General features: G+C 36.2%; 1 protein-coding gene across 1 annotated transcript in view; it reads left to right on the top strand.

Annotated features, from left to right (window-relative positions):
• ARHGEF7 (Rho guanine nucleotide exchange factor 7) overlaps window positions 1-25775 on the top strand; it is a 310305-nt gene that overhangs the window by 101545 nt on the left and 182985 nt on the right. The window contains exons 8-9 of the mRNA XM_069094099.1: window positions 7856-7986; window positions 14829-15030. Of these exons, the coding sequence (XP_068950200.1) occupies window positions 7856-7986; window positions 14829-15030 (333 nt within the window). The remainder of the gene's footprint in view (window positions 1-7855; window positions 7987-14828; window positions 15031-25775) is intronic.

Genomic DNA, 25775 nt, shown 5'->3' with positions numbered 1-25775 from the left:
TTTTAGCAGACTGCTTACAGTATCAACCTTTATACCTAGATCATGAACCCATTTAGACTTGATTTTGGTATATGGTGTTAGATAATGGTCTATGTCCAGTTTCTGCCATACTATATTTCAGTTTTCCCAGCAGTTTTTGTCAAATAGTGAGTTCTTATCCCAAAAACCAGGGTCTGGGAGTTTATCAAACAATACATTACTGTAGTCGTTGACCTCTGAATCTCGTGTGCCTAATCTATTCCACTGATCCACTCCTATTCCTAAGCCAGTACCAAGTAGTTTTGATGACTGCTGCTTTATGGTACAGATTGAAATCTGGTAAAGCTAGTCCGCCTTCCCTAGCATTTTTTTTCATTAATTCCCTTGATATTCTGGACCGTTTATTCTTCCAGATGAATTTTGTTACTATTTTTTCTAACTCTATAAAGTAGTTTTTTGGTAAATTAATTGGTATGGCACTAAATATATAATTTAATTTAGGTAAAATTGTCATTTTTATTATATTAGCTCGACCCAGCCATGAGCAATTGATATTTTAAAGAAAGACATTTTTGAAATGGTTGATTAGAGTGTCACAACTAAGGGGGGGAGCAAGACCAGATGACCTGGGAAAATGAGAAGAAATTGATGAACCAAAAGTCATGGTGAAGGTAGACAGATATGGGAAGATTAAGGGAGTAGGAGAGATGGGAAGACAGAAGAAGATGTTAGAATTCAGGATCTTGGAAGGAGGATGCTGTATTGGAAATAACACTAGGTTTGGGATCATTAGAAACTTGGATATTACTACTGTCCCTGACACTTATTTGTTGTGTGACCCTGGACAAGTCACTTATAACCTTGAGCCTCAGTTTTGTCTACTTTAAAATGGGGGTAATAATGCCTGATGTGTCTTATTCACAAGATTGTTGTGAGAGTCAAATGAGATGATGAATTTGAAGCTTTTGGTAAATTTTAAAGGACTATATGTATTTTAGCTATTATTATTAAAGGCAGGAAAATGGCAAGATGGTGAATGATTAAGGCATAAATTTCCCTGGTGAATGATTTGCAGAAAAATAAAGATGATGCTGTAAGATCTAAGGAATTTAAGGAACTGAGAGGACAGGATGTGGGAAGGTTAACATTGTAGATATTGAAGTCTCTAAGTCTGATATAAGTAAGGTGAAGGGATCAAGGACAAGTTTGGAGACTAGGTTCCAAAGACATAGAACACCTAGGAAATTTTTAGGTGACAGAAAGATTGGGAGAGAATTACTATTCTACTAGTTGAATGAAATGAGCTTCAAAGCTGGAGTTTGATTGTGTAGGCATGGATCAGAAGTGATAAAGAGATCAAGGAGCATACCTCTTCCCAGACTTTCTAATTATAGGAGAAGTAGTAAAAAGAGGAGCTAGTCTTTTCTTTGCCTTCCTTCCTTCCTTCCTTCCTTCCTTCCTTCCTTCCTTCCTTCCTTCCTTCCTTCCTTCCTTCCTTCCTTCCTTTGCAAGGCAGGGCAGTTGGGGTTAAGTGACTTGCCCAGTGTCACACAACTAGTAAGTGTTACGTATCTGAGGCCAGATTTGAACTCAGGTCCTCCTGACTCCAAGGTCGGTACTCTATTCACTGTACCACCTACTGGCCCCTTAGGAGCTAGTCTTAAAAAGGGCTATTAGAGGTGTAAAATGCCCAGGGAAAAATTTTCCAGGTGTTTTTTTTTTTTAATTAATTCAGCAAGGAAGAAAGACTAAGAGAAAGAACTCTAGAATGGATAGAGGCAGTGAGGAATAGTGGAAAGGGTCAGAAGATATATGGCTTATAACTCTATACCTGAAATGACCTCAGAGATCATTTACCTCTGAGCCCCTCATTTTACAGATTAGCCATTTGAAACCCAGGAAAGCATCTAGTTCTTTAAGATTATAAGTATAGTAATTGCCAGAGGAAGACTAAGTTTCAAATCCTGTCTCTGTCACCATTTTTGGAACCTTGGGGCAAATCGTTTTTCTGGGTCTTAGTTTCTTCATTATGAAGAGGTCATGCTAGATCATAAAAGGATATTTCCAGGTCTAAAGTTATGATCCTGTGATCTTCTGAGTAAGGTAAAAGTATGAGAAAAGAAGTGGCAGAGGAAGCTAGTGATGAAAGAGGGTCTAGAAGCATTGATGTTGACAGATTGGTAATGAAAGACACAATCAGGCATCTGTATAGAGATATAAGTAAAAATAGAAGTAATATCACCTTCTATATTTTGAATTGTCTGAATGATTTAGATTGAAATATAGGGTAATAAATTTTGTGAGTGTTCGGATTTCTGATCCATTTGTGAAATACATTTAAAAGATACTTAAAGGTTCAAATATTCTTGGCAGTGTTAAAAATTTTGCATAACCAGTTCTTTTTTTTAAATCTATGATAGTTGTAGATAGGAAGAGCATGGATAGAGAATATCCGTAAATACACTTTTATTCTCAAACTTCTACCTTCACCAAACCTATTAGAGCTGCTAGGAAGAAAAAGTGAGGAATTTTAATCCTGCCTCCTTTAGTTTTCCCTCAAGGTGCTGATGATAGTATAGTAGCTGAGGAAATATGAGAAGAAAGAGGCTTCAGCTTTAGACTATGTCATTTGAGCCATAATGATCAAGCCCCTACTGTAATTTATAAATAAATAATGAAAAATGAGGGGAACCAGTATCAGATACCTCTTGAGCACATATCACTATCATTTCTACCTCCCTCTAGTAAAAGAATCTCTTTTTTAGTCCTAGTGTAATTGTATCACGTGACATTTAAGGAAACAGCATAGCTTTGTGCAAAGATTTGAATTCCAAATTTTCTCTCTTCCTTTTTTGCCTTCCCCTTTTCCTGATAACTGTAAGCAATTTTATATAGGGTATACATGTGCAATCATGCAAAACGTATTTCCATATTAGTCGTGTTATGAAAGAAAACACAAACTCAAATAAAAAAAGTGAAAAATAGTATGCTTCGACCTGTATTCATATTCCATCAATTCTTTCTCGGGGCGGGGGCAGAATTTTTTTTTTAAATCTTAAATTCTTTGGAATTGCCTTGGATGATTGTATTGCTGAGATAACTAAGTCCTTCATAGCTGATCAGTGTACAGTATTGCCGTTACTGTGTACGATGTTCTTCTGGTTCTGGTTACTTCATTTGGTATCAGTTGGCATCTTTCCAGGTTTTTCTAAAATCAGCCTGCTCATCGTTTCTTATAGCACAATAGTATTTGAATACAATCATATACCACAACTGTTCAGCTCTTCCCTATTTGATGGGCATCACTTCAATGTCCAATTCTTTGCCATTGTAGAAAGAGCTGCTATAAATATTTTTGTACAAATAGGTTCCCTATCCCCCTTTTATTTTGCTCTCTTTGGGATATTGATATTGTTGGATCAAAGGGTATGCACAGTTTTGTAGCCCTTTGGGCATAGTTCCAAATTGCTCTCCAGAATCTTTGGATCAGTTCACAGCTCTATATTAGTGTCCCAGTTTCCCCTCACCCCCAACAACTTTTATCATTTTCCTTTTCTGTCATTTTAACTGATCTTATAGGTGTGAGGTGGTACCTCAGAATTTTTGTAATTTGCATTTCTCTAATCAGTAGTAATTCAGAGTATTTTTTTCATATGATCAATAGCTTTCATTTCTTCTTCTGAAAACTACCTTTTCATATCCTTTGACTTTTTCAGTTGGGGAGTGAATGACTTGTATTCTTATAAATTTGACTCAGTGCTTGTGCTCTCTCTCTCTCTCTCTCTCTCTCTGTCTCTCTCTCTCTCTCTCTGTCTCTCTCTCTCTCTCTCTGTCTCTCTCTGTCTCTCTGTCTCTCTGTCTCTCTGTCTCTCTCTCATTCTTTCCCAGCTTTCCTTCTAATCTTGGTTGCATTGGTTTTGTGTGCAATTTTTTTTTAAAATTTAATATAATATAATCAAAATTATCCATTTTTCATTTTATAATGCTCTCTGTCTCTTGTTTGGTCCTAAATTCTTCCTTTCTCCATGGATCTGACAAGTAAACTATTCCTTTCTCTCCCCGTTTGATTATGGTCTCACCACTTATATTTAAATTATTTTGACCTTAAAATTAAACATTTTGACCCTATCATGGTGTATTGTGTAAGAAATTGATCTGTATTTAGTTTCTGCCATAGTTTTCCAATTTTCCCAGCAGTTTTTGTCATATAGTGAATTATTGTCCCCAAAGGTGGGCTCTTTGGGTTTATCAAACCCGAGATTACTTTGGTCATTACTACTGTGTCTTTTGTATCTCATCTGTTTCAACGATCTACTACTCTATTTCTTAACCAGTACTGGATGGTTTTAATGACTACTGCTTTATAATGCATTTTCAGAGCTGGTATGTCTACCCACTTTCCATGATATTCTTATCCTTTTCTCCCAGATTAATTTTATGATTTTTTTTTAGTTCTATAAAATAATATTTTGGTAGCTTGATTGGTGTGGCACTAAACAAGTAAATTAATTTAGGTAGAATTCTTATTTTTACTATGTTGGCTTGGCCTACCCATGGGCAATTAATGTTTTTCCCATTGTTTAGATCTGACTGACTTTGTGTGAAAAGTGTTTTTTAATTGTGTTCATATAGTTCCTGACTTTGTCTTGGCAGGTAGACACCCAAGTATTTTATACTGTCTGCGGTTATTTTAAAAGGAATTTCTCTTTCTATTTTGCTGCTGGATTTTGTTGGTTATAATATAGAGAAATTCTGATGATTTATGTGGGTTTATTTTATATCCTGCAACTTTGCTGAAATTAATTATTTCTACTAGATTTTTAATTGATTCTTTAGGATTCTTCAAATATAGCATACATAGTAGCATCTGCAAAGAGTGGTAATTTTGTTTTCTCATTGCCTACTCTTAATTCCTTCATTTTCTTTTTCTTTCTTTTACTGCAGTAGTTTACATTTCTAGTACAATATTGAATAATAGTTGTGATAATGGGCATCCTTGTTTCACCCCTGATATTATTGGAAAGTCTTCTTAGCTTGTCCCCAATATAGATAATGCTTACTTTTTTAGGTAGATATTGCTTCTTATTTTAAGGAATGCTCCCCGTATTCCTAATTCTCTCTACTGTTTTTAGTAGGAATACATATTGCATTTTGTCAGACTCTCCTTACAACATGCATTCTTGACTAGAACCCTGCCCCCAGTGTCTTCAGACCTCTTTGCCTGTCTCCCTTTGCTGACTAGGTCTGGAAAATGATTCACTGTGATTTTTTTTTCTTAAATTTCTCTATTAGGATTCAGCCTGGTGCATTTTCTTCAACTTTTTTGGTGGAGTTGGTAGTGTACTTCTTACTAGTCTAATGTCTTGATTCTGTCTGTAGGCCTCAGTATTTTAAAGTGGTCATATAATATTTTCTTGAAGACCACCAGTAATAGGAAATTCTTTACTTTTTGAATCAACCCATTCTACTTTTGGACAGCTCCAGAAATTGCTAAGGGCATTTTCCTGGAATCAATCAACAAATATTTATTAGTAAGCTAGGCAGTGATGTTACAGAGATAAAAATAAAACTGTATCTGCCCTCAAAGAGCTTATCCTCTACCAGGAGATAATCAATCTGTATGTACAGAGTAATTAGAAGGTCTTTTTTTTTGGGGGGGGGGAGGTGACATTAGGATCTGGGAGATAGGGAAAGGCATCATGTAGAAGGTAGAGGTGGACTCTGAGAGAAAGTTAAGTCTACTAGAAACAGTGCTAGACTTGGAGCTCAGAAGAGCTGGGTTCAAATGCTACCTGATGATAAGTTATATGACCATGACTGTGTCACTTAAATTCTTTGAACTTCAGTTTCCTCATTTATAAGATGGAGGACAAAGCTATCTGTGGCACCTACTACGCTCGTCTCTTCTGAGACTCAGAGGAATGAATCATTTGTAAGGGACTTTGCAGACTTTTAAGCACTCTCTGAATATGTGTTGTTATTACCTGCCCATTGTTCTCAGTCCTGACTTCTAGGACCTATCAGAATAAGTCTAATATATTTTCTATGTGATAATTCTTCAAATGCATGAGGACAGTTATCATCCATTTCCAGCTTTTCTGGTGAGCTCCTCCGCTGCCCTTGTGTTTTTGTTTGTTTTTTTCTCTTCAAGCTAAACATTTCCATCAAATAATTTTCTAATGGCATGATTTGTTGTAACCTCACCATTTTCAACCAGCCCATCAGTACACAAGTATTTTATCAGTTTATGTATCAGTGCCTCTGTCATAAGTACTGAGGATAAAGAGACAAAAAATGAAAGAAAGGAGCTCTCAAAAGAGCTTACATTTTTTTAGAGAGAGGGGGATGGCATGTACAGAAATTTTGTGTTTGAATATGTATAAAATAAGCACAAGTTATGAAGTGGGAAGGCACTGATAGGTAGAGGTAGGGGTGGGTGGATAGATAGGTGGGGTAGGAAGGTAGTGCTAAAGCTAAACAGTGTCCATTTTGTTAGTGTCCTTTCTGAAACAAATTACCTAGAACTGAACACAGTATTCCAGATGTAATCTGACCAGGGAAGAGCACAATGGAGCTACAGAATCTCACTTTTTTTTTGGGGGGGGGAACTGCTTCTATAAGTGTATCCTGTAGTCATGCAAACACTTTTGACTACCATGTTAACACTGTTGATTCATATACTGAACTTCCCAGTTCCTAAAAGTCCTAGACCTTTTTCACATGAAGTATTTTCTAACTTCCCCAATTCTATACTTGGATAATTGACTTTAAAAACCAAGTTTCAGGACTTTACATTTAACCTGATTAAATTTAATCTTATTAGATTTGTCTCATTCATTGTTGTAGACTGTTGAAATATTTTTGTATTTTTAAAAAGGAGAATGTGGATAGTACTTTAGTATGTCTGCTCTCTTTATATGGCATAGCTCTAGGGGCTTTGAAACAGTTGTAATATGACCTGAGCAGTTATAGCTGTTAGGGCTATCCATGTCTGAATGTCTGGGAAGATTTTTTTTTCTTAAAAGGCATGGAATTCTCTTCTAGCAATAGGTTACTGGTATCCTGTTTGATGAAATAAGTGGCATAGTATGGGATTTGTGGTGTTGGTGAAAAAGAGTCAAAGACTGCAAAATTAATTGCTTAATTTTGTATGGTGTTTCCATATGTATTATATCATTTTATCCTGAGTACTAAACTGTAAGCAAAATAGTGTAGGTATCTCCATTTGACAGATGAGTGAGGGTCTTTGCGGCTGTAAGATGGTGTGTTTCCTGGAAGGCTTTTCCAGGCTAAAAATCAGTCAGTAATACTTATTAAGCACAGGCTACGTGCCTTGCACTGTTTTAGGCATTGAGGATAATATTCAGTGAATGAAATAAGCCTCACTTATAAGGAATAGGATCTTCTCTGTGGTAATATAGTTGCCCTCAATTAGTTTTAAACATGGATCTTTTTTCTATTTTGTTGCAGGTAATTCCTTCCTTTTGGACTCTTATTTGCCACCCTCTCTTGTCTTTGTTAAGCCATTTGTTTGGAGAGGCTGAAGGGTAACTAATGAAAATTATTGCAAAGGACCCTTCAAATTAAGAAATACCTTGGATAATTTTAATAATCAAACACTTGAAAAATTATGCCAGAAAGCGATTGATATGAGTAGTTAGCTTCAGTTAATTTCTGGAAAGGTAATTGGGGAATGAATGCAAATCATTTATGTAGTAGACAAAGAACAAGTTCTTTGTCTACTGTATAAATGACTTGCTTTGTTGAAGTCTTTTGGTGTATTCTTATGTTGCTGCCCTATTTTAAAAGTCTAGTGCATAGTGAAGGTACATGATATCGGACATCTTCAACTTTTTTTTGTGCATAACCTTTTCAGACATTGGGCTGGGAAGTGACTCTGTATGTGCTCGGCCCTCATCTCATCGAATAAAGTCCTTTGATTCCCTTGGATCTCAGTCTTTACTCAGTCGGACTTCAAAATTGTTCCAGGGCCAGTATCGAAGTTTGGTAAGTTTGATTAAAACAAAAGCTGACTTGTATGTGTGCACACCCCCTTGTTATTAAAAGTGGTCTTGTAAAGGAGTAAAAGTTATATGTCTTGGATTTCTCTGTTCTTCCACTCTTTTGGCAGGCTAATGCCTAGCCAGAGGCTCCATAAATTCTGATAGTTAGGTTATGTGTCTGTGTGAGCACGTCTGTGCATGCGTGCATATATGTATGTATTGTGTATACACATAGAATCTTATTTATGCCTTCCATAAAAATGAGTGCTTGAGCACTGTGTGATATTTCTTATTTTATCCTCTTACACTAAAATGTTGAAATAGAGATGTATTTTTAAGGAATTTACTTTGAGAAATCAAAAATGAATATTTAAGGTCCATAAAACTAAATTATCCAGTAGTAATTTTCTTCTGCCTAAACCCGTATGATAATTAAGAAACAGTTTAAGGGAAAGGGACCTAAATTAATGGACGTGTTAAGTGAAGAAAAAATTGATTTTGTATTATCAGAATGGGCAAGGAGTACATTAATGATGAATGTACTGATGAAATAGGGAAAGGCAGAGTGAAAAGTAAAGGGAAAAAACCAAGAAACAGTATTAACTGAAGATGGTATGAAAAAAGGTAGAACTCGATGTTGAAAACTACTATTTTAATGACATTTTTAAGTTTAAAGATCTTTTTAGTAGGGCAAAAGACCCTGAACCACCTATTCTTTTTGCCTCCTTTGCCATGCAAAATAAAGCAAACCTTATATCTTTAAGTTATTGAATTAATGGGATTATTGTTTTTGATGAAATACAAGTTCCTTGTTTTCCTAAACATTATAAATAAGTTATTTCATATCAGAAATAAATATAGACTCATTTTCAACATGAATGTTATAAGATGCATCAATACTGTGGGATTTTGCTGAATTTTATTATTACATGTGTATATTTTGATGTGGATTTCTGTTATGATATTAACTAAATGGATTTATTCACTTGATCTTTAGACTGTACTTCTAGAATACCTACTTTAATACAGAAAGGGGGATTAGTAGACAAAGCCAGCATTAATTAGTAAATGCTTATTGTATGCTCAGCTTACTGTGCTGTGCTAAAAGATTTTTGAAAAATTTCGTAAGTTTGAGTTTATTAATCACAGTATTTTAGGAAGCAGTAGTAAAATCCATAAGGTATATTGACAGAAAAGTAAAATAGTCCCTCCACTTTTTAAGACAGCTAATAGAAAATAGGCTGGGCAGTTCGGTGGCATAGCAGATAGAGTGCCAGACCTTGAGTTAGGAAGATTCATCTTCCCGACTGCACTTCTGGCCTCAGATACTTCCTAACTGTGTGACCCTGAGCAAGTCACTTAACCCTGTTTGCCTCAGTTTCCTCATCTGTAAAAATGATCTGGAGAAGGAAATGGCAAACCACTCCAGTATCTGCTTCTTGGCAGATAGGGTCACGAAGAGTTGGACATGACTGAAATGACTTAACAACAGTAGAAAGTGGAGGAGACTAGAAATGTTTCTTGCTATTTCTTTGTTCTTTTTTTCCTCTCAGTAGCACTATTTCTGAATTTGATTGAAGTAAATTTAAATTTTATTGGGCATAGGTCTCTAGAAGAGTTTGAAATTGCTTTGGGAGAATTATGCCTTCAAATTAAGAGAAGTATATAAATCACTGAAAAATATTTGCCTTTCATCATAAAAGAAATCTAGAAAGGTTGTGAACAGAATTATTTGTTGCCTTTTACCTGAAACTAAGCTAATTCTGAAAGAAACAAAATTTCAAATGTATATTACCTTTGCTTTTCTCCCACTTCCTTTTCCCTCTAAGTGTCTTGCCTCTTTCTCTTCCTGAGGCTCAGTTTTTGAGGTTTTTTTATAACAGTGTCTCCTTTAGAGGCAGCCAAGAGGATTGCAAGAGAGGAATCAGGCACTCTGAAAAGGAATGAATCTAAGTTTCCATGTTTCACATTCATGAATATGAGGCACATTGGTTTGTAAGCACTTTATTTTCTTAGAACTAAACCCTTGCTTTACATAACATTCATTATAAAACAGGATCCTAAGGGATGCTCACTATTTGTAGCTGGCTAGGAGCAGGATTCTTTTGTATGGTCAGCCTTGTCTGGTTCTGGAAAGGCATATGTATTGACTTAATTGCTATAGTTGCCTTCAGTTGTTGGAATATGTCATCAGTATTGGGTATGTGTGTGTGTGGTTTTTTTTTTTTTGCCTTTTGGAGAGCAGTTGGGGTTAAGTAACTTGCCCAAGGTTACACAGTGAGTTGTTTTTTTTGTGTGGGTGTTAAGTGTCTGAGGCAGGAACTGAACTCGGGTCCTGCTGACTCCAAGGTCAGTGCTTTACTCACTCCGCCACCTAGCTGCCCCTCTTTGTTTTATAAAAAAGCAGATTTACCAAAGTTATTGTGGATGTTTACAGGGAAGAAAATATATTGAAAATCATAGCGGACACTTGATGAATAATAATCATAGTTTATGAAACAGAAGATATTCCACACAGGGAGTATAGGTAACTTAAAGACAATATACTAGAGCAGGAAAGTACATATTATGTCAGTTTTCTAGCAACAGTTTTATTTGGCATGTTGATGAACTTGGTTCTAATAACCCCCATTAGTCAATTAAAAAAACCCCAGCCAAATTTGTTTTTCAGGGGAAAAAATGCCAAATAAACTTAATATTCCTGAAGCCTTAGATGTTTCTCTAACCAATATGTGTAACTTCCCAGAAAAACTAGAGTACTTTGGTCATGCCTACTAACAAAGGAGAAGGAACAAGCAAGTGTTTTATTTTAGTACAACTAATTTGTCCATTGATTCTGTCTTTGTAATTAATACTGATTGCTGTGCTATCGTTTAAATTTATCCATTCTTCAGATGACACCACGCAGTGGGAAGAACACTGTCCAAGAGTCAGAAAATCTGTGTTAGGGTTCCTGCCCTACTTCTGATTTGTCATAACTGTGAACAAGTTGTTTAGCTTTCTTGGTCTCAGTTTCCTCATCTTTAAACATAGGCAGTTGTATGGATTTATCTTTTAAGTCTTTCATCTCTAACAGTCTTTGATTCTAAGTGGCAGAGCCACATTTTTTCTCTTTCTAAAAATGAAATAATTCTCTGAAATCCATTATATTTAAAACACATTTCCACCTCTATCTCTTTCCTGACCATTCTTCTCCTTTACCCTTCTGTTTCTTAAAGAAATTGTGTATTATTCTTACTCCCTTTTCCTATCTTGTTTTCCTTTCCAGATAACTTCCTTCTTTCTTCTTTATCTAAAACTTAAGTTTTTTCCCCTCGTTACATCATTCTCTTTTCTTTTACCTTGCTTTTACAATGTCATTATCCAATACTAGTTTTAGGGGAGCACAACATATTTTATTTGTCCTTTGATATAAGTCTGTATGAAGTAGAAGAGCAGGTTTTAAAAATATCATGTGTGGATATAGAAAGTTCTCCCTTCCTCACTCCCCTCCCCCAAATTTATCTTATTTAGTTGGCAAACTGGGGGTAAAAAGTTTTTTCCATGAGGTAGTGAAGAGAGGTGGAGGTGGGAATTAGTACTTGTTGCTAAGTGCTGATCCTCACGGTTTTAGAAAAATGATAACTTTTCACTTAGATTTTGCTAGAGAAGTTCTTAATGGAGAAACTTCCAATGGATGTGATATTTTTGTAGAGGAGAAGAATTAGGCACATTGAAGAAGATTCTATATTTATATTCTTCATCTTCCTAGTATTTTCATCCCATAGTTAGACAAACAAGAAACAGAAGAAAAATTTCAATGGCAAATATCTTCAGGAGTTCTTATATAAGATGATAGCATCATAGTTTTAGAGCTTGTAGGGCCCTTGGAAGTTAGCTAAACTTGCTGAGGAATTGAGACCCAGAGCAGTGAGAGGAATTGCCAAATGTCAAACAGGTAGAAAGTAGCAGAGCCAGTATTTTAATCGATAATTTTTTTTTTTTTGGTATTTATTTAGTATTTAGTTTTTCCTCAGCTACATGTAAAAACACTTTTTTTTAACGTTTTATTTTAAAAACTTTTAAGTTCAAATTCTTTCCCTTTCTCCTTCCCCACCCTTCCACTCCCTAGTTGATAAGTCAAGCAATTCCATATAGGTTATATATGTGTAGTCAGGCAAAACATATCCATAAGTCATGTTGTGAAAGAAAATATAGACCAAAAAAAAAATTCAAGAAAAGTAAAGAAAATGAAAAAAAAAACACCCAAATTTGTTTTATTCTGTTGAATCAAGATATTTTGACTTGAAAGCCAGTACTGTTTCCACTGGACTGTGTTACTCTTTTGGATATTACTCAGAGCTTCTGTTCCTGATGTTAATGGCAGCTGGTATTAATGTATTTCCTTATAATTTGGATAGAATAACCTGTTGTCTCCCAACACTAGAATGTTGTCCACCAGGAGATGAATCTATGACAAACATCAGACTAATTTCCCCTCTCTGCATCAAAACTGTGCAACCTTCTTTCCCAGTAACAGTGATGGAGTTGTGTAACCAAGCTGAGGGTGCTGAGAATTAAAAATTTTAAAAAAATTATTCATAATTATCATATTGATTATTTGTCCAACAAAAAAGGAGTTGACATTTTACTAAAGAACTCAGTCATATCATTATTGATATCCTGGCTATAAATAAAACCAGAAGACAAAAAGAATTTATAGCTATATTTAGATACAGTTACAACAACATATAATATATATTGTACATATACATACATGTAATGCTGTATAATATGAAAAGTGGGAAGTAATTATCATAATTTTAGAGAAGTTTAACTGATACAAAGTAGAAGACTGAAAGACACCAGAAACTCCACTCTAGTCAGCAAATATATAATCGCTTTCACAAGTGAAAAGCCATTACAGTGAAGAGTAACCCTTCTTGAATATAAGTCTGTTTGTAAAACATTGCAGAGGAGGCTACCTTATATAGTAACAAGGGAAAAAATAACGAGTTAGTGAGAACATTTTTTACCTGTTAGAGATTTTGGTATAAGCTAAATTTGATTAGCTTGAAGGAATTTGTAGAGAATATTGCAAAGAGGACGAACAAAATCGTCTCTTTTTCAATAGTGACCTGTTCTCATTGGTGACAGTGAAGGATCCTTCATGTTTGATTGAACTTTATCACTCTGGGAGCAGATATACTACGTGAAGAAGTAGTAGTGGTCTGTAGAAGATTAAATCCTAAAGGGTAGCTGAACCTTACCAAGTATGTAGAAAAATCTTTCGGTGAGGTCTGTTTTAAAGGCACTTACGGGTTAGATTTCAAGAATTCTCAGAAAAGAGAAGGTTCTAAGAGAGGAGAAAAGATTGTTGACAGAAATCATTAGCAACTGCCAACCCACATGCCTTATTTTTCATCTCTTATAAAATCTTTATTTGAATACTCTTATGCGTGTATTGAAAATATTCATTATGAAAACATGAGAAGGGCGTACATAAACTTCTACAACAGAAACATCTTTACAATCACAACTGAATGAAAGTTATAGAAACTAGAAGATCCTGTAGTGTCTAATATTTGTTGAATTTTTAAAAAAATGATATTCTGATACCTCCTCAAAAGGTATTTTTCACACATATGGTAAGATTATTAAAGATACAAACATGGAAATAACTTTGTTCAGTAGTTCTCTGAATTCAACAGTTAACAGTGGTGTTAAAGTTGTTGGCCCAGCCACCCACACTAGAAAAACAAAATGGATGAAGAAGACACATTGCCAAGACTTTCAAATGTAGCTGGTAGGCAGGCTGTTGATTTAGTCTTTCTGCATATTCATCTTAGTTAATTGGTTCAGTGAAGAATGAGCTAGACCCACAGTCAGATATAAGAAGATAGAAACATATCTTTTTTGAGGCATTGCTTGATGCTTTCAGTGGTGCCAGATTGCTTGTTGCTACAGAAGTTGCTTATAGTCTCTTAGCTGTATAGCCACAGAACAGCATGATCTTGTTGGTTTAAAGTTCCAAGTAACAAGGATGATTTTCATGTGAGAAGTGATATGGAATGTGAGGATATGTGTGACCTGGAAAGGAAGTGGATTGGTTACGTGTTGAGAATGAAAAATAACAGGTGGACAGTTGGGTGCTATATTGATCCAGATTTTTTTTCTGCTGCTTTATTTGTTGGTATGATTGGTTGTGGTTTAAATTTTGTCTTTTCTTTCTGTTAAATGGAATTTACGTGAAGGGATGTCCACATCAGTGAAATCCTGAGCTCATCAATATGCTATAGTTTTCTTGCAGAAAATTCCTCTTACAAATTATTATGTAACTTTGAAGAGAATGATAAAATGAGCTTCATTTAAAAAATCTCTAATAGCCACAAGAACTGAAAAGAACCATTAAGTAATTGTGGTTACATTAAATTCTCACCACATTGAAAGTTAAAAACAAAGAGCTCCTAATAATTAGAAGAATACTTTCAAAATAATCTGGTCACATGTACATAACTTTCTTTTTCAAGAAGAGCACTGGACACTGGAACCAGAGCACCTTTTGTTTTGAATTCTAACCCCTTCTCTTGCTACCTGTGACTTTAGGCCTCAGTTTCCTTATCTGTAAAACAAGTGGGTTAGACTAGATGGTGAGGTTGTTTCTAGATTTATGATCCAATTATTTATTTTTTTAGACATCAGTTTGGTTATAAAGTAAGATAAAAAAATCTAACATGTTTTCTCTTTATTCTATTTGCACAGTTTAAAATAGGATTAATTTCAATTTGCTTAAAGCTTTTGTGTGATAGATATACCAGTTTCATAAGAAAATACTTACTTTTCCTTATGTTTGTTCTTTCATGTTAGGACATGACGGATAATAGCAACCATCAACTGGTGGTGAGAGCAAAATTTAACTTTCAACAAACAAATGAAGATGAACTTTCTTTTACAAAAGGAGACATCATCCATGTCACGAGAGTAGAAGAAGGGGGCTGGTGGGAGGGCACTCACAATGGCAAAACCGGCTGGTTCCCTAGCAACTATGTACGAGAAATCAAATCAAATGGTAAGTATTTGAGGTTTTCATATTTGTAGAACTGTCATTTCTTTAAAGAGGAACAGAAGGAAACTAGGATATAATTAACTAGATCTGCTACTAACAGATATTTTTCCGTTGTTTGAATACCTGGTAAAGTGGCTTAATATTTCTGTTCTAGTTCTTTTTTTAAAGTGGACTTTATTGTACCTTATCAGTTTGTAGCCTGCAGAACTAAAAAAACTACATAAAAATAAGATTATTATAATAATAGGAATGATTTAAAAATCTATATGTAGTATTTCAGACACTATGTGTTTTTCAGGATGGGGAAATTCCTCACCTCTACTTTTTCTAATTCATCCATAATAACATTTCTAGACTAATCTTTGTGTACAAATTTGATCATTATACCCCTTAGAACTCTCCAGTCATTTCTTATTGCCTTTGTAATTTGACATGTTAACTCAGTGACCGTTGGAGCCAGAACAATTTGCTAGGCTCAGGATGAGATGCCAAATTTAGATAAGATATTGACACTTTCTTGGTCTTTTTGTAGCTAATAGTCAAGTATTTCTTAACCTTTTTTTACAATCATGAATGGAAAAAAAAAAGGAAAAAAAGTCATAGATGGGTCCCAAATTCTGGTGAAACTTATGCACACATTCACAGAATGTTGTTAAATGCGTAAAAAACCAAAAATGCATAAAAGCATAAAAAATGCAGAAAACACACAGGTTTAAAAGGATACTAATTATATTAAAATACTACTACCAAAATAGAAAAGCAAAAAAATCCAATAAACAATTGCATTAACTCTAGTTTAAAAATACCTTTTCTAGTAGGACGATAGGACACATTCACAACTAACTATAATACAGAGTCATACCCAATATGCAAAATATGTATGTGGTACAAATATAAACTAAATATATGTACTTTGAGGGGATAAAAGTCATTATTGACTTGGGGCATTGGGGGAGGCTTCCTGGAGGGAGGTAGCCTTTGATTTGAACTCTTAAAAAATGAGTATAGAAATGTAGCATTTGAGGAAAGGGATTTATTTCAAAGGGATGAGTAAAGGCAAAGGTGTAGAAAAGTACTACGTACCCATGCAGAAGACGATGACTAATAATGCAGTTCAGCTGAAGTGGGAAGTACATGTTGATGAATAGCATGAAATAAGAGACAAAAGGCAACACAAAATGAAGGAATTTGAAATTCTCAAAGGAGCTAGAGAAGTCTTCTAAGAGTCCAGCCCCTTTCATCTTGCAGAAGGGCAGTTGGAGCTCCCAAAGAAGAATGTGTGCTTTTGCTCCCAGTCACATGCCTAGTAAATAGCAGAACTAGGATGTGAACCTAAGTCTTCAGATTTTAATTCCATTGGTCATTCGACTACATCCTGCTAAGTATGATGGCACTTGGTTGGACAACTTCTAGGGTAAGGAATGTGAACTTTTTGATAGGCAGTAGCGACTTACTGGTTTCAAGCAAAGGCACAGTATGCTTGGGAGGAAAGTGAGTATGTAAGGAGTATGAAGAATGGCTTAAAGAGGGAAAGAGAGCGTGTATAGGAATACATGGCATAGGTATACCACACTCAGTTCATCTGGGTGGTAATGACGGTTTGTACTAGAGTAGTAGTGATGATGATACTCTGTCATAACAGAGTATAGAAATTGATAGATTGGATAAATTGGTAGTTTTATTGAATAGTGAAATCAGAGGGAGGACAGAGTTTTACAGGAATTTATTAATGATATATCAGTTTGAGGCGCCCATGGGACATGGTAAATATGAGGTACAAGGTAGGACCTTAAAGACATAGGCTTGGACCTCACGATGGGTGACTGCTGAAATAAAGTAATTTGCATTGAGTTGATTTTTGAGTCCCATGGGTTTAAATGAGATCACCAAAGAGAGTGTAGAAAGACAAGATAGTGGACTGAGGGCAGAAGTTTGGGGAACCCATACTTTTTAGAATCTGAGAGGAAGAAGAGATGGAGGAATTTGAGATGTAAAGTACTCTTAAAAATACTCTTAGGTCATTTCCCACTGTGCTCTTTCCAGGCATGAGGGACAGCCAGTGTAAAGCACAGAAGCGGGAGATGGAACATCATGTGTGAGCACAGAGCCTGTTTGGCGGAATGACAGATTGCAGTAGTGTGGTGATGTCCAGTGAGGCTGGAAGATAGGTTGGGATATGTCATGGATTGCTTTAAAAGTTAAGCAGAAGAATTTATGTTTTATCCTAGATGTAACAGGAAGTCACTTGGGTTGGTTGAGTAATGTAGTTACATGGTCAGATCTGCAATTAAGGAACACTATTTTTGCAGCAGTGTGTAACATGTGCTGGAGTAGAGAGAGGCTTGAAGTTGGGAGAGTAATTAGGCGGCTGTTGCAGTGATTTAGGATGAGAAGTGATGGAGGACCTAGAACGGGGGTGGGGACCTTTCATGTTAACATTTAGCTGCAATCAAAATGGTGCATTCAAGAAACTTCAGTTAGATGTACTTAAAAACAGACACTTTTGTAAAAAAAATCTAACTATACTTAATAATTTCAGAAAATGAAAACTGTTCACTAATTTTAAAGTGACTAACCTTTTAATGACTTTGTGTCTGCTTTTTTTAGAGAACGTTTGAATGTTTGATTGCAGCATGAAGGTCTACAGTTTTGTTTGGTCCTCTAGATGGGGTTAGACATTTGTGACCTTAAGGGTAGGTAGGAGAATGTAGATTTGCAGCAATAAGTGATTGAAAAGCAAGGAAACATTTTTTGGGCATGTTTCTGAAGGTGTGATTATTCTGCATTTGTCCATATTTCAGTTGGGTCTTTCCTAGTATCAGACAATGATTTTAAAATGTCATCTATTGAGAAATCAGTCAGTGCCATCTGTAGTTCTTTAGGTGCCTTGGCAATATCAGCTAGGTGAGGCTGAAATGCTAATTTGAGTGTGATGTCATGATTCTCAAAGTCAGTGAACTTTTCATTGTATTTTCCAATTAATAGATCTATAACAGTTGCATATTCTTGAAATGATTCGCATATATCATCCTGCTCATCCATGATTTTTGCTAATTGGGGAAACTGTTCATTCAAAATTTCCTTTTGAAGAAGTATTTTGAAAAAAGATAACTTTTTAAATGCTTGAATTTTTTTTGCCACATATCATATATAGACTTAGTTTACCTTCCAAAGAAATAGTCAAGTTGTTTTGATTTGACATTATGTCACACAGAAATGTAGCATTCCTATAGAAATCCTCTTTCAGCAATTCACATAGCCAGTTCTGTTCTTCATAAAGTTTAACTCTGTTCTTGCAGAGACAAAGTTTTGGCCGACATCTTTTCCTGCAATAGCCAGCACTCTTTAGAATGATATGGTAAATCCACACAGCACCTCATCGTTCAACTTTAGCATTCCATGAAACTGATGATGCCGTGTTACACTTGCACAAGTACAGCCGATAATACTTCTAACTTGTTGCAGAGTGTCACTTAAAAGAGTAGCTGTAGTACAGAGATTTTGCTGATGCAAGATATGATGAAAAGAAATGAGAGCATCTGGCTCTGTTAATACTTTTTCTTTCGTGCAGTAAACCCTTCCTGTTTTCCTGCCATGGAGGGTGCAGTGTCTGTACATACCTACTTCCTTGTAGTTCTCCATTCCATTTCCTCTTCTTGCTCTCTCTCTTCAAATTAGAAAAGTAGAAAATGAAGATGCATTTTCCCTAATTCCAACTTCACACTTGAATTCTTCCTTAAAACTATTAGTTCCTAGGTGACATCCTATGTCCCAACAACTACAGTTCTAGACCCTCTCACAGCCCTTCTTCCCTTTCCTCAAACGTTAATGAAAGAATTAAAGGACTTCAGTTAAAGATGTTTTGTTAAGCGGTAGCGGGGAGGGTCTAATGCTTCTAATTACTGTTCCAACTCTGAGGTTCTGTGATCTGGACATTATTGACGTTTTTGTTAATGTTATGGTTCAGATATAAAATATGTTAGAGGTAAGACAGCAGAGAGTCTTTAATGCCATTCAAAGCAACTATTAGCTCTAGCTCTGATTTGAGCTATGCAGAGTGTTTTGTTTTTGGCTGGTAGGTGGCACAGTGGAGAGTCCCAGGCCAAGACTCAGGAAGACTCCTCTGTTCTCAGACACTTACTAGATGTATGACCCAGGGCAAGTCACTTAACCCTGTTTGCTTCAGTTCTTCATCTATAAAATGAACTGGAAAAGGAAATGGCAAAACATTCCAGCATTTTTGCCAAGACAACCCCAAATGGAGTCATGAAGAGTTGAACATGACTAGAACAACTGAATAAGAACAACATGGGATAAGTTGTGTCTCAAACATTATTTGTTCTTCCCAGGCCTTGGACCAGACATTGGTGACATAAAGCATATGTAAAGTATGGAGACCCCAAATGAGAGTAGGAAAAATGAATTAGTGTCTGCTTTTTGATGAATTATAGAGGAAATACAGTTCCTTCGACCTGGTGGACTTTTTGAATTCTTTTGGGGCCATTTATGTCACCAAGGCTGTATGCATTCTTATGGGTAGGCTTGTAGAGAGCTGTACTTGTCAAAGTATGTCCTTGCTGAGTGTTTATATACTTGTTGAGGTTTTTTTTTATTTAGTAAAAGTTAAATTAATTTTTTTTACATCTATCTTATTAATTTGATCTATGTCCCAATTTTTTTTTCTTGACCTCAGACTTCTATAGGTCTTCCTAGGGAGTGAGCTTCCCATCACTAGACAGAGGCTGGAATAGTTTAAGATGTTGTAGAGGGTATTCTTTCATTTGGTGATTGCTTGTTCTAAACAGTCCTTTTGGGCTTTAATGCATTTTTTTAGTAATAATTTGATAGTGAAAAAGAGTTAAGGGATATTAATTTAGTAACCCCCCCCTTTTTTTTTTACTGAATTTTCAGATTTCCCTGTTTTAAAAGAGACTTCTCTTTTAAAGAAAATACAGCATATGACAACTTACAAGGAGTTCTTGGGGACATCATTCTAGAAATGTATAATTTGAAAAGGAACTGGGCTGGTTCTATTGGTGAAGAAATAGCAGATGGACTGCTTGAATGCTGTACCGGTATTCCACGGAGATAGACACACTGCTAGGTCATTCTTGGGGAGGAAGAAGGATTGAACTGAGTGAGGAAGGTATTTACTTAGGGGCATGGTAACTGAGTCGAGGAAGCAAGCCACCTGATAACTTTATTTTTTAAGCTAATTGTTCTTGCTCAATTGTTGCTAAGTTGTTTCTATCTCCTGAAATAGTACAGTTGTCACTACTTTTTAGTGTCTGGTTTAGAGTCTTTACTGCAGGCCCTAGTTAGAGATCTGGGTTTTAGTTCTGGATTACAGCTTTAGATCCCCAAGTATTAGTAAGAATCTTAGGGGATAAAATAATTTCTCTTTCATAGTTCCTGTAATGACTGGGAAAGACAATATGACTTGCAGATAATGATTAGTGAAAGGAGAGCTTTGTATAGGGAAAACAAAAGAAACGTTCTTTTGCACTGAATTTATTTATAAAAGAGGTCAACAGTGTTTAATATTATAAAGAAGTCACATAGGTTGAGAACTGAGAAAAGACCATCTGATTTGTCAATTAAGAGATCATTATTAGTATCGAAGAGAGCAATTTCAATTCATTGATGAGGTTGGAAGCCAGTTTGCAAAAAGTTAAAGAGTGAGTGAGAGGAGAGGTAGAGGCAGTGTGTCTAAGTAGCTTTTTTTAGTTTAAGAGAGGAAGGACAGATAAAGGATGATAGTTTGAGGGGATCATGAAGTCTAGTGCAATTTTTTTTTTAAGTATGAGGGAGTTGGGCATGTTTGAAGGTACTAGGGAAGGAACCAGTATTGAGATTACAGAGAAAAGGGATGATTTGGGGGCAGTGTCCTGAAGAAGACAGGAGGGAATTCTCTCTGCCATGTGGTATAAGAACTGGCTTTGTCAAAGAGAGGACAACCTCATTGTCAGAAACTGGAGAAATCTAGAGGGTTGGGGATTGGAGGTGGGAAGGATGAATGATGTTAAATGGTGTTGAGAAGAGGAGAAGAGGTAGCTTAGGGTGAATAGCCTCAATTTTCTAAGTAATGGTAAAAGGCACAGCCATCAGGTTAAAGGTGAGGGAATATTTGGAACACCTTCTTTTGGGAGTAAAATAGAGAATCAGTTAGGGAAGAATAGAAAGATTGACTTGCTGCAATGAGGGCACAATTGAAATTAAGTAGCATAAATTTGTCTGTTCAGTCAGTGTCTTTATGTGACTTTCTCCCGCTCCATTAAGTAGAAGGTGCAGAGGTTATAGTGGGGGGTGACTATAGACTGGAGTTTGACAAGAAATGAGTGGTGATAGGAAAAATGTTGGTGATGGCCAGTGAGGGAGTAGAGGGTGTGAAGGTCTCTAAGAGGACAACAGAATGGATTTAGGAGGGTTGACACACAGTGAGAGATAGAATGATAGGAGTTTGTGGTCAGTGTTGGACTTTGCTGATTTCTAGAGGGAAAGTCTGTCCTGAGCTTATCTCCTCTTATATCCTTCTGCTGTTTTCATAGCTCAGGCAGCAGGGTCTTCAAACTTCCATTGCTCCTATAGTGATGCGATCTGGGGCAGAGTCTACTCACTGCTCTCCTCTTCTGAGCCCTGAAAGTCTCTGAGCCAGGTCTGTTGTCTCTCATTGGGAGGTTTAGTAGACTGCTGCTGACCTCAGAACTGCAGGCATTCCTTTGGTCTGGGACTCTTGCCCTGGTTATTCCACTGTACATTTCCACCCTGAACTGAACTGGAAGCTCAGATTGAGTCTTTGCTCTGTCCTTTTGTATCCCCAGTGCTTAACATATCACCTAGCATACAGAATGCTCTTAATAAATGTTGATTAATTGATTGGTTACTCTGTTCTTTGGATCAAAACTACACAGTTACTTTTTGCTTCTGAATTTTTTCCTTACTTAATACATAGCTAGTATCACTCTCCTCTACCACCAGATGCCCCTCAAGTCCAAACTAGAAGCAGATGGTGGGCAACAGATCTGCCAGATGACATCTGTTCTGTACCCAGTGCTAGTTCAGGGATCCCCTGGGTCTCGTCATTTACTTGTGCTTCCTACCCTGATGCCTAAGCTTGGCTCCTTTCAATCCCTGCAGATGTTCCATTGGCAGAGGTCAGCTATCAAGATAGACTGGCTCTACCGTTGCAAAGATGCTGGTCTGATTGGAAGGAAGCTCTGATTTTTGCAGATAATGTTGTTTAGAGCCTGCTGAAGCAAGGTTGACTTGCTTCTTTGCACCATCCATGGTTGAGAGGGGGGTGCTCTTTTCTGCCCTGAATTGCTCAGGAAGAGGAAATCCTTCAGAGCTCAGAGAACAGAAGCAAACAGCTTCGTGGATACAGCCTGAAGGGAAACTCCTTTTCAGTGCTTCAGTGCCCAGCTAAGAGCTCTGCAGATCCTAGGTTGAAGGCTTTTCTTTGCTAAAAATGTTTAACATTGCTTTAGTGGCCTGAAAGTAGAGAGCAGCAGCTTTTTCCAGATCAGAGGGGCCTAGAAGAGTAGCGGTAGGTGACTTGTATAGATTATTCTCTAAAGACATCAATGACTCTAGTCCATATTGTGAGTTGCCCTGGGTTTTTCTATTTCATATGCCTCCTTGATAGGTTTATGTAAGTGGGTGCTTACTCATGGATCCTGTGTGTTTTGGTGGGAGAGTATGACTCAGGTGTTTGGGTAGCCTGTTATTTTAATGATTAGAATTGTTTTGCTTTCTATTAGTGAATGTTTCATGCTTAGGTGATCATCACCTCTTATTAACACTGTTGTGTCATGTTGGCTTATTTGTTTAAATGAAAAACATGCCATTTGGAGCTCAGGAGTTGTAGTTGGAAGTTTTAGAGGTGTGTGTGTGTGCGCGCACGTGTGTTTGTGTGTGTGTGTGTGCGCGTGTGTTTGTGTGTGCATGCGTGTGTGTGTTCCTGTGTGTGTGTGTGTGTTCTAAGATTCAGCTGTGGCATGGTAGCCACTCATTTGGGTAACCAGTACCACCTATCAGCATGGATTCGGATGATGTGAGAGAGCTAGGCCCCAGAGAGAGGGAAGAAGAGGCGGGAGCTCTGTGCCGTGTCCATTTTACATTAATGTCTACCTCCATTTTTGGGAAGAGAGGCTACATATTACAGTGGAAAGTATACTCAGTTGCTCAAGAGTTAAAAGACCTGAGTTCAAATCCTACCTCTTGTTAGCTCTGTGACCTTGAGCACTTAATTTACTCGCCCTTAGCTAGAGTCCTCATTTGTAAAACAAGGGGTTTGCACTAAGTTACTTATTAGGCCTCTTTCAGTTCTAGCTATAATATCCCATGATCTTTTAGAAAATTCTAATAACATTTCATGGCTGTAGCTTAATGGCATCACTCATTCTTTGTTTTGTCAAGAATGACTAACATGGATTTAGCAGTCATGTCCAAAATTTTCATTCTCCTGGGATTGAGTTCATCTAGTCAGTCCATGTTTTGAACTTCTTGAGGGCAGCTGGATAGCTTCTTAGTAGCTCCTGATTTATCTTGGGTTTTATTTCCAATTTAGCCCCCTATTTTGAAAGGGGTGTGTGTGTGTGTGTTTGTGTGTGTGTGTGTGTGTGTGAAGATGATTTTTCTTGGAGAAAAGAGAAACAAAATAGGAGCTAAATAGTCCCCCTTTCATTTCAGTCATCCAAGCCAAGCAGGGATCCTATTTATCCCATCCTTAATCTTCTTTTCCTCCACATAAGTAAAGGAACCTTTCCTATTGCTTTCAACATTTATCAAAACTCAGCTCATAATGTTTTAGTCTCACTGATACTTATTTCCATTGAACCTTGTCCCATTTTGTATTTTTCCTCAATTGTCTGCCTTTATCCCCTGCCTTTTAAATAAAAATTAAAATAAAATTTATTATACACTTAAATGAGCAACAACAAAAATAATTAAGCACACATTTAAAATTGAGGTTGATGTATGTATAAAATTAGATTTTTCAATGTCTATTATAATTTATTGATTACTCCTTTATCTTTGTTTTTTTTTTTAATTTCTCTATTTGTCTGTGCAATTTTCCTTTTATGTAGTCAGGGGATATACACACATACATGCATACACACATATACATATATATGTTCTCCTTCATTTCACATTCCATTATATAAATCTTTCCAAACTTATGTTTTCCAAAGCTATCATTTTAATGGCACAGTACTATCTCATAGTATTGATATCCTATGGTTTTTGCATTCAAATAAATGCTGATTTATACAGGGTGTTTCAAGTGTTCTGGCAGTGTTAAACTTTATAGCACAGTTGTTTATACTTTATAGCTAAAAACTGCATGAAGACTTTTGGTGCATTGTATTTTTAAACATTGCTCCTCTGTCCCCCTTTTATGATGAGATTGAGGATACATCCACAAAAATGCAATTATTGAGGTAAAAGTTATGATTTTATCTTTGATTCTTATTGTAAATTTCTAGATGGCCTTCCAAAAAAAGGTCTGCTGATTTTCAGTTAAGTAGCATAATAATTAGAGTGCTGGATTTAGAGTAAAAAAGGCCTGAGTTCAAACCCTGCCACAGATCCTTACTAACTGTGTTATTCTGGGAAAGTTTTTTAAACTCTCAGTCTCTTTCCTTACCTGTAAAATTGTGTTCATAATAGCATTTATCTCACAGGCTTATTGTGAGGATCGTATTAGGTAAGGTATGTAAAGCACTTTGCAGACTCAAAAGTACAATGTAAATTTTAGCTATTGTCAGGTTTTACCAACAGTAGACATATTGAAGATTTAAAACAATTTTTTTAGTGTTTTTTAAAAACTTGATTGGTGTAAAGTTCTGCCTCTGAATTTTAAACTTAATTTTTCTGATTATTAATGAGTTGGACCATTTTTTTTTCATATCTCATTTTCCCATATAAGAAGCATTATTTAGTAAGTTTTCTTTTGAGATTTTTTGCTATCTATCTAATGATGACTGACTATTGATGAGGACATCATCATAGAGTTATCATATTTCCATTAGACATTTTATTGATCTTTTTTTATATCACTTATCCTCCATGACTCTCCTCCTCTTTAACTTTCTTCTTAAAAGTAAGTATAGTCAGTTAAAACAAATGAACGTATTGACTGTTTGAAAGTTAACACCTTACCAAGTGTTCTTTATGCATCAGAGTTGTAAGACTTGAAAAGACGATAGACCTGTCATGTAGCAATATAAAATTGTATCTTTGTGCTCCATCGGGGTCAATAAAAAACACGTCTAGATCTGCTGTAGAGAATTATGGAAATTTACGGATAGAAGAAGAGCGTGGCTAAGAATCACACAGGATGAGAAGTTATGAAAGTTTTGTGCTGCATTATTGCTGGGAGTCAGCACACTGTTGAGATCACATGGCTATCCAAGTCACATTTTTTGCCTTTTTTTTTGGGGGGGGGAGGGCAATTGGGGTTAAGTGACTTGCCCAAGGTCACATGGCTAGTTTTGTGTTAAGTGTCTGAGGCCGGATTTGAACTCAGTCCTCCTGACTCCAGGGCCGGTGCTCTATTCACTGCACCACCTAGCCAACCTCCAAGTCGCATTTTATATGCTGTTTTCATCTGTTACTTTTCCTACTAAAATTTCCCCCAACTTAGATTTTTTTCCTTTTTTCTCTTTATTATTTTTGGTATCCCTTGCATATATCCTTTTAGGGTCTGTTTGATTCATTACAGTAAATGTTCAGCCACAGTCTCT

This window comes from Petaurus breviceps, unplaced genomic scaffold (genome assembly GCF_028583685.1).
Source record: "Petaurus breviceps papuanus isolate PSGF00001 unplaced genomic scaffold, PetGlider_PUasm1.0 214, whole genome shotgun sequence".
In the NCBI taxonomy this organism is placed as follows: domain Eukaryota; kingdom Metazoa; phylum Chordata; class Mammalia; order Diprotodontia; family Petauridae; genus Petaurus; species Petaurus breviceps.
The sequence above is the reverse complement of the archived record's forward strand: the minus strand, read 5'-3'. Positions and strand labels throughout refer to the sequence as shown.